The sequence below is a fragment of the Rousettus aegyptiacus genome, unplaced genomic scaffold, assembly GCF_014176215.1.
Source record: "Rousettus aegyptiacus isolate mRouAeg1 unplaced genomic scaffold, mRouAeg1.p scaffold_m13_p_11, whole genome shotgun sequence".
NCBI classification, from domain to species: domain Eukaryota; kingdom Metazoa; phylum Chordata; class Mammalia; order Chiroptera; family Pteropodidae; genus Rousettus; species Rousettus aegyptiacus.
Window position 1 is genome coordinate 43,534,806 of NW_023416286.1, and position 19,408 is coordinate 43,554,213.

Below are 19,408 nucleotides of genomic sequence, written 5' to 3' on the forward strand. Positions count from 1 at the left end.
CTATTTTATCTTGGTTTTCTGGTAGATTCTCTGCCCAAGCCAAGTCTGAACTTCAACTTTTGGAATCTGAAAATGTTCCTAGGAACATAATTGACTGACAGTTGGTCCTGAGGTATGCAAAGTTTCCCTCCTGTGGAATTTAAACCACAGTCTGTCTTTGGTTTTACCATACTTTAAAGCCTTTAAAAATATCATTAATGAAATCTATCTTGTTTTTATAGTAATTTTCTCATAGCTGCAATTGTCTCTAGTTGTTACATCTTTTCCTTAAATTTAATATTTAATACAGGTCTAATATTTGATGCGATTGCTAAATATTTATATGTAAATAAACTATTATAATATTTGTTTTCCTATTCCATGTTCTCTTTTTTATTGTTACTCTTGCTTGAGGGTTAATCAATTATTTTTATTGCTTTTGCTTTTCCCCTTTATTAGCTTTTAGTTTCACATTATTTCATTATTCTTATGAATACTTGACTTATGCCAAATTTTAATTTCTCTCTGTGCTGCATTTTATTGGAATGATTGAGCTTTGTTTGTTTTTCTGGTAAAACTTTTTCTATTTTTGTTCTAAAGGTTAACATTTTTAACATATTAATAGCTTCATTTTATATAATCCTTTATCTTTTAAAGTTATTTATTATATATCTTTATCTTTTTATATTTTAAAACATATTTATATTAATCGGCAATGACTTTTACTAATTTCTGTTATTATTATTCCTTCTTGCTTAATTTTTTTCCTGGTTTAGTTTCCCTTATTTTGGACATCATTCACAAACAATTCTACAGAGATGATTTTGGAAAGCAAATTACATGAGTTCAAATGCTTTGATATACTTCTCCTTTTTGGTATCTATTATGTTTACATTGGGGTAAATTTCTCAATTCTATCTGTCAGCTTAAACAGAAGTTCCACCTTTTTAGTGATTTAACTATGTTAACTTATTTTTAAACTTCAATTAATTTACCTTTCAATTCATGATCTTCTTCCCCTCTCTCCCGATAGATAGATAGACGAGAGAGAGAGAGAGAGAGAGAGAGAGAGAGAGAGAGAGAGAGAGAGAGAGAGAGAGAGAGAGAGAGAGAGAGAGATGATAGACCGACAGACAGAAAAGACCCACCAACTGGACCCAGACAGACAGACAGACAGAACTGACCAACGGGCCAACCAACTGATGGATAGATAGATATAGAAATAGCTGTCTTTCTTCAAAATTTCCTCACTGTATTTTCAAATAACCCACTCGAGAGAGTGAGTGCTTTTTCACTCCATAAGTTTCTTTCCTGTATCTTTGTATTGCCTTTCTTCAAACCTATAGTTACTATGATTGTATGTTCACTTTGGGAGTTGATAATCACTTTCCAACTTCTTTTTACACAGAAACTAGAGTAAACATTGCTATGTTCCAGTTGAGAGATGGTCAACCCACCTGGCTATTTCTATACATATCCTAAATATTTTCTCTGTTAATTACTTTTGATTTCTCTGATATAGACATGAAATACTGTTGCCATGGCGGCTGTTTCTATCTTTTTCAGCAAATGATTTGGTATATGTTTCGTATTGTAGCTTCCCTTTTTGTTTTCAACCTCAATAAACATCATTTTTCAAAGATTTTATTGTTACTGGATTTTTCAGAGTCCTCTTTGAGATTTTCATGAGTCGTCCTTGTAGTTTCCTGCTCTAAATGTATGCATCTGTCTTTGTGTGTCTGCATGTGTAGTTTAAACTGTATTCATATGCCAGCTTATATTTATGACTCTTTTAATGTCCATAGGCATATATATTTATTCTATATTAACTGAGAAAACTGTGGATCGCAGAGACTTTGAATCTTTCTCTTTATTATTTTGTAGAAATAATTCAGAATTTTAATCCCAAACAACTTGTATGATTTTTCCTTACAGTATTCCCCTTCTCTTTCTGTCGTCCTTTAAAATATTTATACTGAAAGTACTTTATTTTAAAAAATCACATTATATATTAACATCTATTTATTTTCATTTTCCAAAAGAATGTATATATGGGAAATCAAATTATGATAAATACCTTCACCAAATATCTCTGCACATTGCCTTTCCGCATTCGCACACGAACCATTCATACAGAGCCATTGCTGTCCTCCACAAGGATAACCATTACGAATAAAAACGTTATCTTGACATGATGCAGATGATCCATTGCAAAATTCAGGGAGATCACATTCATCAGAGGAAGCTCTGCATGTGTCTCCTTTTGCTTTAAACTGATGAGGTAAGGTAAATTAAATTGGATAAAGCAGAAAGAGAATACATAAATATTATAAAGAATGATAACTTTACTGATGTAGGTAATAGAGAAATTGTAAGACGTCTTACTTGACAACGTTCACAGCAGTCTCCACTGTCACAAGTGTTACCTTGTTTCAGTACACATGCAGTACTACCACAGCATGTGTCTGGCTGAGCCTCACATTCCTTAAAAGAAAATCAAATGCTCTTAAGTATCTTCCAACTTTTATTTACATTGGGTAGATATTTTAATAAAGACAGCATATAATATGTTACACATATTATATATACTTTTGATAGATGCTTACCTTACATGTTGGCAAGCAGAAAAAAATAAACCAACAGAAATTTATTAGTTATCTACAATGTGATAGACCATGTTTTTTATATCCCTAGAGTAGGTTTGAATATACTGGTAGTGAGATTTTCTGAAGCACTGGAGTCCACCAAAGCTGATCTCTGGCTCTTGTAGACAGAGATAATTAAATATAAAACATGAAATAAAAATTACGATTTAACAATTTCATTATACTTATTAATTCTTGCTCATCCTTTATGAATCTACTACATGATAAGTCTGTAACTTTTATGAGATTCAAACTACTTTTCATTTTCTAAAAATGAAGAGCTAAAAAATGATGTTTCTTTACATGACAAATTATCACCTCTATATTACTTGCTCATATTTTATGATGACCTGTTTTAAGTTATAATTCATCTATACCAGTGATTTTTTTAAATTCTACTATTAGGCTTAATAAAAGCAACAGATAAGAAAGGAGAATACTAGAGAGATGAAGTCTCTCTCTCTCTTTCTCTCTCTCTCTCTCACACACACACACACACACACACACACACTCTAAAAATTTCCAGGGATTTGAAATAGAGTTAATTGGGGCAAAAATTTTAATAAGTTATGCTAAAATAAATCATAGGTTTCAGTAGTCTTACTATGAGTTATAACATGATACTTACTAGGGCACACTAAATTTGCAGTATTTTCCAGAACTTTTTTGCCTAATCTATGTCATTGTTATTGCTATCTATATGAGATTCCAGAGGATTGAGTTATATAACAGGAATATAGGACTAAATTATATGACATTTAATAGAGCGGAGATGCACTATAGTCAATTTTTATTAGAAATTGTTAAGGTGTTTCCATTAATACCCAAACAAGCAAAAACAGTTGGGTGTTGGAGAATAATTCCTCATAATAAAAACACATCATCCAACTAGGTATTTAAAAACATGCTTTTCATGTCAGGGAAGGTACACGTGAACGACCTTAGCTATTACAGTGGAGAACTCTGACCTCCATTCATATCTTCTTGATTCTCTCGGGTTTATACCACTCACTATGAGTCTCTCTTTTTTCCTCACTGCATTCCCTTTATTTCTACTCTTCCTACCTACCTCTGATCTAGTAGCTTTTTCTAAGATTTCTGTGGGTTCAGAAACTGACTTTTATGTATTATGTATGGTACAAATCTTTTTGACTCAAATATGGACCTGGATTAAAATATTCAAAGCCAGAATGTGCCTATGTTTTCTTACTTAGTTATTAAAGTTTTATATCTATCTTTCTGAAGGGCAGAGGATTTTAGGGTAAGAAGAAATACTAGGGAGGAATACACTCAAGAGGGAAATTTAAACCTAGGTCAATGCAGCTATAGTGTTGACAACCTTGAAAATCACTGTGTGGATAATCTACAAACCATCAAATCTGTATACCAAAGTATGAGTGCACTCATTGGTTTATTATAATCCCTATATGTCTTCGGAAGGTTTTTGTTAAAAAAATTATGTTGTTGAATTATGAAAATTGGCAGGGTAGTACTATAAAAATTAATAATTTTTATGTAATTCTGGTATGTATTCTTTTAAATTAGTACCAACCTCCTTAGTCCCACAGTCACATTGTTCTCCTTCTTCCACTTGTTTATTACCACAAACCGCAGCTTTATATGATGGATCTAAACGTGGCTGATTTTGAAGACACTGGGATTTTGGCTTTGACATAAAATGTGCAAACTCTTCCATGCTGCAGTTACTAAAAATCTTCACACCACTGGAATGACTAAAAATATGTCAAACATCAAATTTTATATAGTGTTACTTCCATAAACTGCCTAGCTTTGGAATAAAGCTATTTAATAGTATTCCACAGTATACAAAATGTTCAACTTTGTTAGGTTCAAACTTTCATATAGAGGCCAATTATATAAGAATGTATATTAAATATTTTTAGTAGAAATAAATAACTAATCAACAAAATTTTATTGGTTTTTATATTACACTTATCTGTAACACTGCTTTCTCTTGTAGCACCTACCTCACAGAGTGATTTATCTCTGTTTCATTTGTTGTTCCCTTTTCCTCTTATGGTTTCTTTTTTAAAAAAACATAAGTTTATTGAGGTGACACTGGTAAATAAAATTACATAGTTTTCAAATGTACATTTCAATAATGATCTGTATATGCATTATGTGTCCACAACCCAAAGTAAAATCTCCTGTCATCATATATTTGATCCTCACTCCCTTATCTTTTGGTAACCACAAAACTGTTGTTTATGTTTATAAGTTTTTGTTTGTTTGTCTTGTTTGTTGTTTCCAATTTTATAGACCACATATGAGTTTTGAAGTCAGATAGCTCTCAACTATGTGTCTGACTTATTTCTCTTAACATGATAATCTCAAAATATTATAATACCTTTGTATTGACAAAAGATATTGCTTTTTCTTTATATTTTTTCCTAGGTAATATTATCTATTATAGATTTTAAAATACACCAATACCTAACAACTCAGCTATTTATTTTTCTAACTCGAACTTATTACCTAAACTTCAGAGTCCAATATGCAATACTTTATTCACTATTTACACAAAGATAAATTGTCTAAGCACACATCAAACATACTACTCCTTTACTACTCTGTGTTCCCTTAGCAACATTTTTTTTTCAAAATACTTATCAACGACAAGTGGAATATTATTGATTGACTGATTATTTTGTCCTACTAGTTTTAAAACTCTAGGAGAAAAGACATTCTGATTGTTTTGTTCACTAGTACGGAGTTAAGAGCTCAATTATTATTTTTTAAAAATTAATAGGATGAAGGGTTAAAGAAATACAAATTAGAGTGACATCAGAAACATGGCAGAATGAAAGATGTTCCCAAATGTCTCCCCTTGAAACAACAATAAACTGAACATCTAAAACTCAGCACATAAAAAACACATAAACTGCACACCAACACATCTGAGTGCGGGATCTGTGCATAAGAGCTACTACAGGTCGGGACCCTCCAGTGTCAGAGGGTGGACTGGGAGAAACAAAGAAACTTCCTCTTGCAGCCACTGGAGCTTCCTGTAAGAAGGTGGCAGAGGGAAGAAGGTGCAGTGAGTTCCCTGAACAGCCCTCCTAGGCATGCTGAGAGCTCTATGCACTCAGCGACAGTGTCCAGTCATCAGGGCAGAAGGCAGAAAAACGAGGATGGTAGAAAAGTGAGGATGGCAAAGAAACAACAGTAGATTTTGTACCGAGGCTGAGCCACAGCCCCCATCCCCCAACCCACAAGGTGACTCCCCCCATACCCTTCACAGAGTCCCAGAGGAATATGAGCAAATGCTACCAAAACTGTCACTAACACTGACAGGAACTGAGACTGAGGGTAGCAAACAATATTAAATATCTATAAGGAAAAAAAAGACATTATTAAGACTTTATATAAAGCAGAGATCCAAGAGACTTAGATGCTACCTACTGGAAACCAGTAGAAAAACAACTTCTTTGCAACAGGCTAAGGACCATTATATAATAAGTCTTCTTTCTGGAAAAAAAAATCAGAATACACTTGCATTAATGCTTAGGCAGAGAAATAGTCCATTAAACACCATGAGCAACCAAGGTGACAAGAAATCTCAGCGAGAAAGAGAAAAATCTCCAGAAAATAAGCTTATAGACATAGAAATGTGTGACCTAAATGACAAAGAATTCAGGATGGTACTTCTGAAAAAACTCGGTGAGTTTTGAAATAAGTCATATCAGTAATTTCAGGAATTGAAAAAACAACTAGATGAGAAGAATAAGTTCTTTAAAAAGGAGATTGAAACCCTCAGAAAGAACTGAATAGATCTTCTGGAAGTAAAGAAAACAATGCAAGAGTTGAAAATTGGAATAATGAACTTGGGAAATAGATTTAACCAAATGGAGGAAAGAATCAGTGATATTGAAGATAGAAATCTAGAAATAAATCAGAAGGAAGAAGAGAGAAAACTGAAGAATGAACAGTAATGAAAGAGAAATACAAGAACTAGCTAATATCATCAGAAGAAGAAACATAAGAATGATGGGCATTATTGAAGAAAAAGAAAGGAGCAGGAACTAGAAAGCATTTTCAAACAAATAGTGGAAGAGAATTTCCCAAATCTAAGGAATAAACTGGAGCTTGGAATTCAAGAAGTCAACAGAACACTCAATGATCTCAAACCAAAAAGGCCTTCACCAAGACACGTTGTATTAAAATTATCAAAAATCTACAACAAAGACAGAATTCTCAGGGCAGCCAGGGAAAAAAAGACTGTAACTTATAAAGTAAAACCAATTAGATTATTGTGGGACTTCTCAGCAAAAACTTTGCAAGCCAGAAAGGAGTGGAATCAAATATTTAAATGACTAAATAAAAGGATCTACCAGCCTAGAATAATGTATCCAGCTAAGCTCTCCTTTAGATGTGAAGGAGAAATAAAGACTTTTCCAGACACAAAAATTGAGGTAATTCTCCACTACAAGTCCTGCACTATAGGAAATACTGAAAGAGTTAGTTCACCTAAAACAAAATGACAAAACAAATACATAATTATGAATAAGGTGACTAGCAGGCAAATAGAAGCAGAGGAATGCAATCCTTAGTAAGAACAAGGCATTATAAGCTTAAATGATAAGAAGAAATTTGCTATAGCAAGATGGTAATAAATGTTTGGCATACATAGGGACAAATTGAGACAACAATGACTGAAAAGGGGAGAATTCAAAGATCCAAATTCGCAAAGGAAAATAGAGATAAGGCATGCATAGAAGAAAAGGGACAACTTTATATAACTATCCTTACATATTTGTAATGGTCACCTCACACCAAAGATTCAATTTCTAAAGTATATAACATAAAGCAAGAAGGCCCAGAGGGACAAACCACAAAAGCCAATCAAAATAAAGAAAACAGAAACACAAGGACAAGGAAGCAATGGAAACACTGAGCTACCAGAAAGCAAAAGATAAAATGGTTATAGAAAAAGCTCATATTTCAATAATCACTCTAAATGTAAATGGACTGACCTCACCAATAAAAAGGCACAGAGTTGCAGATTGAATAAAAAAACAAAACACAACCATATGCTGCCTCCAAGAGACACATCTCAGCTCCAAAGACAAATAAAGACTCAAAGTGAAAGGGTGGCAAATGGTATTTCAAGCAAATAGCATTCATAGAAAAGTGGGAGTAGTGGTGCTAATATCGAATGAAATAGACTTAAAAATAAAAAATGTAAAGAAATATACTGAGGGATAATTAATAGTGATAAAGGGAATCATGCTCTAAGAAGACATAACACTTATTAATATCTATGCTCCCAATCAGTGAGCCCTGAAATGTTTAAAGCAATTACTAACAGAACTAAAGGGAGAAACAGACCTAAATACCCCACTGTCAGATATGGACAGATCATCCAAACAGAAAATCAATAAGGAAACAACATTCTTAAATGATACATTAGACCAAGTGGACATAATTGACATTTACAGAGCCTTTCATTCCAAAAGAGTTGCTTATACATTATTCTCTAGTGTACATGGGCCATTCTCAAGAATTGACCACATACTCGGACACAGAGATAGCCTCGACAAATATAAGAAGATTGAAATCATACCAACCATATTCTCTGATCATAATGCTTTGAAACTAGAGATCAACTGTAAAAAGAAAGCAGAAAGAACCACAAATACATGAATATTAAACAACATACTACTGAAGAACAACTAGATCAGAGAAGAAATAAAAAGATCAAGAAATACATAGAAACAAATGATAATGATAGTACAACATATCAAAACGTTTGGAACATGGCAAAAGTGCTCATAAGAGGAAAGTTCATATCATTACAGGCCAAAAACAAGATGAGTCCAGATAAATAACTTAACATTTTGACATTTTAAAACTAGAAAAGAAAGAAGAAATGAAGTCTAAAGTCAGCAGTAGGAAAGAAATAATCAAAATAGAGCAGAAATAAATGAAACTGAAAACAAATAAACAATAGAAAAAAATAAATGCAACAAAGAGCTGCTTCTTTGAGAAGGTTAATAAAATTGACAAATTCCTGGCTAGACTTACCCAAAAAATAAAAAATAAAAAGAGAGAAAGTATTCAAATAAACAAAATCAGGAATGAAAGAGGAGAAATTATGACTGTCATCACAAAAATACAAAGGATCATACAAGAATACCATGAAAAAGTATATAACACCAAATTTAATAACCTAAAAGAATGGACCAGTGCTTAGAAAAATAGAATCTTTCTGGACTTAATCAAGAAAAACTAGAAAATCTAAATAGACTGATCACAGTACGGAAATGAAAACAATCATCCTAAACCTACTAAAAAGTACGAGTCCAGGACCAGATGGTTTCACCAGTGAATTCTAACAAGCATTCAAAGAAGATTTAATATTTATTCTTCTCAAACTCTTCCAAAACACTGAAGAGGAGGAAATACTTCCCAATTCATTTTATGAGGCCAGTATTACCCTAATACCAAAACCTGGTAAAGATAACACACAAAAAAAGAAAACTACAGACCAATATCTCTCATAAACACTGATGCAAAAATCCTAAATAAGATACTAGCGAATCGAATACAGCAACATATTAAAAAGATTATACGCCACGATCAAGAGGGTTTCATCCAAGAAGCTCAGGGATGGTTCAACATATGCTAATAGATTAATGTGATATAAATTAATTAATTAATTAATTAAAAAGTAAGAATCATATGATCATATCAATCGATGCAGAAAAAACTTTTGATAAAATACAGCATCCATTTATGATCAAAACACTTAACAAAATCCATATAGAAGGAAAATATCTTAACATAATAAAGGTCATCTATGACAAACCGTCAGCCAACATTATACTTAATGGTGAACAACTAAAAACCTTCCCTCTAAGAGCAGGAATAAGGCAAGGCTGTCCACTATCACCACTGTTATTCAGTATAACATTGGAGGTCCTAGTGAGTGCAATCACACAAGAGAAAAATATAAAAGGCATCCAAATAGGGAACAAAGAAGTCAAACTGTCACTATTTGTGCATGACATGATTCTCTATATAGAAAACCCTAAGGAGTCCACAAGAACACTACTAGAAACAACAAGCAAATAGAGTAAAGTTTCTGGATATAAAATCAATGTTCAAAAATCCATAGCTTTCCTATCCTTGTAATTGCAATTGCAACAAAAAGAATAAAATACCTAGGAATAAATCTAACAAAACATGTGAAGGAACTATATAATTAAAACTATAAAACTCTGTTAAAAGAAATTGAGGAAGATACAAAGAAATGGACAGATATTCTGTGTTCTTGGATTGAAAAAATCAGCATAGTTAAAATGGCCATATTACCTAAAGCATTATACAGATTTAATGCAATCCCAATCAAAATCTGATCAACATTTTTTAAAGAAATGGATCAAAAAATCATCGGTTTCATATGGAAGCACAAAGACTCCCAATTGCCAAAGCCATCCTGAGAAAAAAGAACAAAGCTGGAGGCATCAATCACTCACTCTTTCTGACTTCAAATAATACTACAAAGAGACAATAATCAAAACGGCATCACATTGGCAGCAAAACAGACATGCAGACCAGTGGAACAGGATCGAGAGTCTAGAAGTAAACCCATATTTAAATGGGTAAATAATTTTCTACAAAAAAGCCAAAACCATAGAGTGGAGATAGGAAAACCTCTTTAATAAATAGTGCTGGGAAAATTGGAAGGCCATCTGCAAAAAAATGAAACTAGATTGTTGTCTATCAACACACACCAAAATTAATTCAGAATGGATTAAAGACCCGAATATAAGACCTGAAATAATAAAATGCATAAAAGAAAACATAGGAACTAAACTCAAGAGGATTTTATTAATTTAACCTCAAGGGTAAGGGAAGTAGAAGTAAAAATAAATGCATGGGACTACATCAAACTAAAAAACTTCTGCTCATCAAAAGAAATCGTCAACAAGGTAAAGAGACAACCATCTGAATGGGTAAATATATTGACAACCAACACCTTCTAAAATGGTCTAATATCCAAAATATACAAAGAACTCATATGACTCAATAACAACAACGACAACAAAATATACCAATCAAAAAATGGCCAGAAGGCCTGAACAGACACTTCTTCCTAGAGGACATACAAATGGCCAACAAATATATGAAAAGATACTCAACAACACTAGCTATTAGGAAATGCAAATCAAAACCACAATGAGATATCATCTCACTCCTGTTAGAATGGCCATAATCAACAGAACAAGTAATAACAAATATTGGAGAGAAATGTGGAGAAAAAGGAACCCTCACACACTGCTGGTGGGACTGCAAATTGGTACAGCCACTATGGAAAACAGTATGGAGGTTCCTTAAAATAACTAAGAATTGATCTACCATATGATCCAGCAATCCCTCTACTGGGTATTAACCCAAAAGACTTGAAAACCCATATTAGAAAAGAGATTTGCATTATTCACAGTGGCCAGGACATGGAAGGAACCAAAGTGTCCTACAATGGATGATTGGCTAAAGAAGCAGTGGTACATATATACAAAGTAATATTACTCATCCATAAAAAGAGGTGAAATATTGTCATTTGTGATAAACTTCGAGATAATCATGCAAAATAAACCGGACTGAAAAAGTTGAAAATCACATGATATCACTTATATGTGGGATATAAACCTAAAAGCAACAAATAAGCAGGATAAACAGAGACTTATGGACATGGACGATGAACTAGTGGTTACTGGAGGGTAAGGGGAGATAGGAATGGGTGGTAGACGGAGGTAAAAAATTAAATCATTCCTTCAATTTAAAACAAACAAATGAACAAACAAACAAATAAATAAATTTTAAAAAGATAAAAATAAAATTTAAAAAAGGAGAAGTATAAATTAATAGATGATAGATGGTCATGGGATGGGGAGTATGGCACAGGGAATGCAGTTAGCATTAATTTAATTGCTAGGTGGAGAGCCAGAGGAGAGAAGGAGCAATCAAGGGGATTGTTTTATAAACTATATAAATGTCTAGTCAATGTATTGTATACTTAAAAATAAGAATAAAATAAAATAAAACAAATTAATGCATGATCAAAACTATCTGTTGTATAGTAGATTCTTTGGTTGCTGGTTCAATATGGTTTTTTATTATTCTAAATAGTATTAATAGGTAAAAAATTATAATAATAAAGGTCTATAATTTGATGACAGATATAACTATAATAAAGTTATTGAATTTTAAAGCTATAAACTAAAATCTTAGTCACTCCTATTATTACAGAAAAATGTTATTCATATAAGGACTATGAAGAAATCAGGGAATTTTGAACAAACTACTAATTTGGTATTTTGTTTTTTTTACATCCTAGTTGAACATATCCTTCAGTTATATTAACCATAATTAATGGATTTATTATTACATTGACAAGAATTCAGACGATTTCTATCTAAATATCAGAAACCAAAAAGAGAAAAAGCAATATAACTTGAATATTACTGAGAATTAGGTAACGCAAAGTATGTTTGCTATGTGCAAAATGGTCCATAGAGGATACACTTTCTGGAAATGAAATTAATATTGTCATTAGAAGAAAAATATCAATCATAATTATATCTAATTGGAGAATTTATTTGCACAGCTTTGCTGGATATTTCCATTTCCAATTCTCTCATTTTATCTTGATAATAAAACTTCTGATTTTCGGTTCAATAAATAACTTCCTTGAATAATGCCTACCTTTTTTTTTTAATTTTTTGTAATGTTAGGAATGGGCATATATTAAGATCAGATAATTGGCTTAAAACAAGGCAATAAATTTAAGTTCTAGAAAGTAATGTTGAGAGCCATGCCTTTAAGTGTCCTTTTATTCTATTTGTAACTATAAATTTGGTTAATTGTTGTAGTTAAAGTTTCCATCACGAGCTATGAGTTGACCTTGAAAATGGAAACCACTTGTAGAAATCAATGTGAAATTATACTGTAAAATGCCAATCAATAGAATGCTAATTTTCCAAAATAAAAAATAATCTTATTTTTGGTTTAAGCCATTATTACTTTGGGTTTTCTGTAACTTGCAGCCAAACCTAAATACAAGTTCTGTCTCAATAAATGCAGATCTCAATCAGGATATTGCTGTTTTAATCACATTGGAAACGTGTATTTCCTCACCACAAATTTGCGAAGCACTGACTACAGAATGCGATGTTCTCATTATAATGAGATAGAGAATAAGAGAATGGAGAATCTTTCTCTTAATCTATAAGCAGAACATGTGTCTTATATTTTGCATTTTTTAAAAGAAACAAAACCATTAAAAATAAAATGAATAAAACCTGTGTTTAAATATAACTTTAAATAAATTATTAGAGGCATCTCAATTACTAACCTCAGGTTGAACCAGAGCAGAATAAAGGAGATTCATGCAGACAAAGCCATACTAATAAATTTTTCTTGTACAGCGATCACAAGCCTATATTTGGTTTCTCTAATAAGACCATAAATTGTAAAATCATGCAAGTAAAGATAGTGATAAATGAGAGATTAGTTTGCATATAACAAAGCAAGTATAACATTAGATTAGGAGATATTGAGATAGATATGCAGCACAGGCATGAGATTATACATTTTGACCTGGGGATCATTGGCCACAGTTTATTTTCAACCATTATTAATTATTTTAAGAGCTTAAACTTTTTTTAAATACACAAAACTTATTTTCATATAAAGTATATATGTAAAGTTTATAAAATACAGCATCTTACACTGCTTCTGGGTTCATTATGCAGACAGCTCCTGGACACTGGCATTTGTTAATATCATCATAAGCTATTCCCATACTAAGGCTCAGTAATTGAGCAATAATAACTGCAAGTGATTCCAGACTTATGGTTCTAGGATGCTGGAAAAAAAAAATACATGTACACACTCACATTTTAAGAGATAATTCATTTGCTGGGAGAAGAATGTAATTATCAAAAATAGTTACATGATAGAATAGAGGTTTCTAATCTATTAGCCACAAAAATGCCATCTATGTTGCCCTAATATCTGAAATTTTATAAAAGTGTTAAAAATGGTTCATTTGGTGGTATCAGAACAAGAAAAAAATTTTTCTAATAACTTAATTATATATAACAATAATTATAGCCATATTTGTACTCACAACAGAAAAAATTTTAAAGATACACACATACACACATACGATGCCAAATTATTATCAAGTTGTGTTCATTTATAATTTGATTGTTTAGAGATAATATTTTATATAAATATTTTACACATTTTAAAAAAATATCTAAATTTAACATATTGAATTAATTTATATTATGGTAATAATGACTGGTAATGAGAATGCTAATTTCCCATAGTATTTAACCTTTATTTTCAAAACTAAAATGCATTTATCATTTTCTTTTTATAAATGTAAGATGCTTAGTAGAGCATATTTTGATGACACTAAAACTATGAAGTTTAAGAAAAATCCACAAATCACACTATCTCTTCAAATATATTTAATAGTATTTATTTTTTGCAAAGATAGTTCAAGATAGGTTTCTAGGAATACATTTTGGTATTTTCTGTTCACTTCTCTACATCAACTTTCCATCATTTTCTACCCTGCTTTCTAGTTCAGAAGGATGACACCAAAGGATTATGTCAAAAGGTTTCTTTGCCCTCTGCTTTACTTTAATTGGGTCTAATGGGGAGGAAAGAGTGAGGAGAGAGCACGGTTTTTATTACCATCATTGCCAGGGTGCCTATGACTGTCTGAATCCTTGAGTGGAGGTCTCTACTGTCTGTCAGTGATCCTAAAAGAATAACACTGTCCTTTCCTTCAAGCCCGGGAGACAAATTAAGTATCTTTATTACTAGCCCTGAGGTACTGCAAAGTCCCCACATCTTTCATATACATTGATAAACGATCCCTTTATCAAAATTATCACAGTTGAATATACCATCCATTTTCTGAGCAAGGGAGAGAGAGGGAAAGAAGAATAAGAAGGTGAAGAAAGAGAGGGAGAAAGTGGAGGAAGAGGGAGAGGGAAGAGAGTGAGGGGAGAGAGAAGGAAAAGAGTTATGGGTGAGTGGGGGTGGAAAAAGGGGGCAGACAATCTTTGATTCTATGGAAAATAAAATGAAGGATTCGGCTAAATTTCAATAATGTAAATAATAGGATATTATAAATAATAATATAAATAATAGGATATTGTACCATTAGTGTAGTTATTTTAGATTTTCTTGTTTTCAAGATATTGTAGAAAAGATCTGGCAACCATTCAATCAGTGTAGCTTTATAATTGTTTCTCTTTATCACTCCTGTTCCCTATTATCTTTTAGCTCATTAAGATGGAAATAACAACATCCAAAAAGTTTCACTTTAGTCTTTTATATAAAAGCAGTCCCCTGCACTCCTGTGTGCAGTTGCTGTTTTATTCTTTATCTTATCACTAGTGCATATATTCTAGTCTTTCTTTCATTGTATTATAGGATCAAAGATATGGTTTTGTATTTGAGATGACATTTCTTTGCATTTTCTTTGTGGCGATCTCACACTGCACTTCTATTAGTCAGTTTGGGCTGCCATTACAGAATACACATACTAGGTTGACTTAAACAAAAATGTGTTGCTCCATAGTTTTGGAGATTAGAAGTCCAAGATCAAGGTTCAAGCTGGGTTAATTTCTGATAAGGTCTCTCTTCCTGACTTGCAGAAGGCTGTCTTTTCACAGTGTCCTCACATAGCCTTTTTCAGTGTATGCGCAAAGATAGATATTGCTGGTGTCTTTTCCTCTTTCTATAATGACACCAGTCCTATCAGATTAGAAGCCCACTCTTACAACTTATTTTAAACTTTAATTACTCTTGTAAAAGCCCAGTCTCTAAATATAGTCACATTGGGGATTAATGGAGTAATTTATGAATTTTAGGGGGAAACAATTTAGTCCATAACACATTATTATGAAAAACTCAAAAAAAGGTATGAACTGGATTATGAGTATTTGTTATGATTACTTCCCTTTTGAAAATAAAGTAATGGAGAAACTAAAATTATATTCAGCATTGGAATTTTTAAATATTTTAGATAAACTTTATAACTAAGCAGACAAGTATCTTTTAGTGAATAATGTTGCTTAGGACAATAGCTGTCAATAACAGCAACTGACATTTCTTAAGGCTTTTATGTTTCAATCCCTAGAATGAGAAATTTTTAGACAAATATTAATTGATATTTCCTTTGTTATATAACACATCATTACTTTCTATAAATATGCCTGGCATGTATGAGTTGTAAAAACTTCTAGTTTCTAATATTAGGAATCAGGATTCTACATATGCCTTTTAGATAAAGGTTGTTGATATTGTTCAAATTTTCTAAACTTTTAGTCTGATGAATTAATTATCCAAATATGATTATTTCTGCTGGTAGCTCCTTTAGTGTTTGCTTTGTGCAATTTACAGGTATTTAGTTAGGTACATATATTTATTATATAATATTAGTAAAATTTTGTTTCATTCTAAGTAATGAATCACTCAAAATTCATATATATTTTACCTGAAGAACATTTTGCTGCTTTATATTATTGATATATCAATTTTCTGTTGGTGATATATTCTGTTCTTTTTCTTACTCTTTAGGGTTAAAATTTCTGTGACATTACATATGAGTTTGAAACTTATGAAAAGAAAATGATCTAATTTTTTTAATAGTTGAAATTTTAAAAAAATGTTTCTCTTTTGATTGTTGCCTTTTGAAATTATTAATAACATTCTATTTGTGTGATGGGTTCATGCTTTTTAAATAATTTTGTTTTATATAGAGTGCACAAATCTTAAGTGCCTTGATGCAACTTTATACACATATACAGATACATATGTGACATATAGAATATTTACACATGTATACACATTCATATACATAATTTATAATATTATATATGCATACATATATACATATATTTGTGAAGTGTGTATGTGACACATATCTGGATAACTACACTGTACAAAATACAGGATATTATTATCAGTCAAGGAGTCCTCTCCAGCAAGTTTCCAGATATTACCTCCCCACAAAATGCAACTTTTATTCTGACTTTTAACAAAATAGTGTATCTTTACCTACATTTTAGCTTCATAAAAACAGGATCATGAAGTAAATATTCTTTTGTTTCTAGCTTTTTTGTTCAATATATAGTTTTTGAGATCCATTGATATTGAATGTAACAGTAGTTTATTGTTATTACTATTGCTTACATTATGTAACTGTGCCATACATATTTATCCATTTCAAGGATAGGAGGGCTCAGCATTGTTAGGCTGTCAATGTCCTTCAAATTGGCCTGAAGATTCAATTAAAAACCAATCAAAATCCAAGCTGTTTTTATTGAAATTTATAAGTCAATTTTAAGATAGAATGCAGAGAACTTAGAATACCTAAATCAGTCTCAAGAAGTAGTAGTAAGGTTTATACCACCATTTTTGATGATTTACTATAAAACTATAGTTATTAAGATATGTTGGTGATGGAAAGACAGACAAATATACCAATGATCATAAAAGAGTCAAGAGACTAGAAATATGATGTCCTGATTTATATAACGAAGGCACCACTCGAGAATTAGGGAGAGAGGGTGGTGGGTATTTAACATTAGAAGACAGACCTTGGACATCTCCTATGACTATTGGCTGCTGCTGATTTTTCAAGCGAAAGGTCAGGCAATAATTATCCCAATGAAATGTGGAGAATAAGAAAGAATACTAAGAAGCTCTTCTCTGTTCACACCTCATACTACAGAGACCACTGTCCTCTGCCCATGAGCCACACGCTTTTCAGTAAATGATGGGATCTCCTTCTTCTTGGTAGCTAGCTTGCCTTTAGAGAGAATAAGTTCTACTCTCTTTTGTCAGTCAATGAAAGTCCTGCTTCACGTGAGAGTCATGATTTTTCGGGTTGAAGGTGACAGGGTAAATTAGCTAAATTCCAGCTTTTGAAACAAGGTATTAACTTGACTGTAAATATACGCCACATTTTCCAAACTATGACATATAAAATTTAAAGTTGAAATTTATGTTTCCATTTGATTGATCCATCTTTGTGTATCTTTACTTATCTTCACTTGTTCACTGAAATAAGAGTATTATGCATTGCCTCCCCCAAACTCCAGCAGACATTATACAAACACACAAAAAATAAAAAAAAAATCAAGATCTATATATTAGAAAAACTATAGCATTATGAAACAGGGGCAAAAACATACCAATTTTAAGTACACCAATATTTTCTACTAAGATAAAAAATGCCAATTAGGGCATTTGATTCTGTTACTCTTCATCTGTGTCCATGAAGCATTTTAAGGCAATCGATAAATAGTTTTGGAAGTTTTATTTTAATCTGGTTCCTAATTACATTGGCTACATAATTAAGAAAATATTCAAAAGGTTAGCTTGAAATTAAAATCTATTAATGGTTAAATATTGAGCATATGAAAATTCATGAGCATTTTATAAGACTAAAATAGATCACTACCTTAACTTTCTGAAAATGATATTTTGAACTCGAGAAGAAAACAGCAAAAATTTTATGTATATTAAGTTTAATGAGGACTTGTTATACTTTAAACATTTCTCTCAGCAGTAGGGAGAAAACTCCCTAGATTCCTTATGTAAATTTTAATATACTTAGAAATAATAAAATAAGGAAATATTTAACTACATATTATCTAAATAGCACTCTATTTATACATCTTAGCCAAGCTAATTAAACCATACCAACCAGAGCAATACCTCCTCCATATTGGCTATCACACATCTTCCCTTGAAAGGTTGCACCAACATAATTTGATTTTTCTCTGTAACTTAAGTTAAAAAAAATCATAATCATAAAATTTCATAAAACTAAACACAACTAATGTTTAATTTACCTTATACAGTTTTTGTTTTGCATATCTATATAATAAATTCATAGGTATTTCCAACTAACATTAAGGTAACAAGGCATAGGAAGTGACTAAATGTGTATGTTTTTTCTGAAAATAATAACATTAAATAGATTTTAAAAAACAAATAATGTGAAGTTTATTCACATATGGAATTTCTAAAAATGAAGATTCTCTTTTATGTAATGTTTATTAAAAGTTAAAAGTTTCTAAAATATCAAAATAATAACAATAAATAAAATTTCTTAAAATTAGAAAAATAAGGCAATGCAGTTGATAACCAGGCAGAGCCACTACTTTATGGACTGACGTTTCCCCTTAAGGAGCTACGACTACCTCGCCATAGTCATACAAATCTATGGCATATTTGTGGGGCAGAAAATAGTTTAAAAGATTATAATTTTTAATTATATATGATTTTATATAACATAATTATATATATGTTCTAAACATTGATAAAAGAAAAAGAGCTTATTAAATATTAAAAGAGACTTATATTATTTAAAATGTAACACAATGTAAATGTGGTATATTAGAGACATTTAAATATACCATAGTGTTTTCATTTCTCTTTTTATTTTTGTTTTTATTTTATGAAAATAAAGCAGAAAAAGATGACACATTTCTTCAGATAGTATTAGCATTTTATGCATAGTTAAGGGCATTTAATGATATGTTATACATGCTAAGGTAAGAGGTCACATGATAATGAGACCGAAAGAGTGATTTTTAACTATAAACCAATAATAGAATGATATCAATAATCTTACTATAAAACCTCTGTTGTGAAAAATAGTATTCACATAATGTTGTAAGAAAAATTACAAAAGGTTTTTTTCTCTAAAGGCCTGTCAGTTG

The 19,408-nt window shown here is 31.4% G+C and overlaps 1 protein-coding gene across 1 annotated transcript in view; it reads right to left on the minus strand.

Annotated features, from left to right (window-relative positions):
- Positions 1 to 19,408, minus strand: part of ADAM2 (ADAM metallopeptidase domain 2) — an 88,449-nt gene that overhangs the window by 35,841 nt on the left and 33,200 nt on the right. Inside the window, exons 10-14 of the mRNA XM_016127367.2 lie at positions 18,388 to 18,469; positions 13,379 to 13,515; positions 4,177 to 4,357; positions 2,358 to 2,463; positions 2,057 to 2,245 (exon numbers count right to left, since the gene is read on the minus strand). Coding sequence (XP_015982853.2) covers positions 2,057 to 2,245; positions 2,358 to 2,463; positions 4,177 to 4,357; positions 13,379 to 13,515; positions 18,388 to 18,469 — 695 coding nt within the window. The remainder of the gene's footprint in view (positions 1 to 2,056; positions 2,246 to 2,357; positions 2,464 to 4,176; positions 4,358 to 13,378; positions 13,516 to 18,387; positions 18,470 to 19,408) is intronic.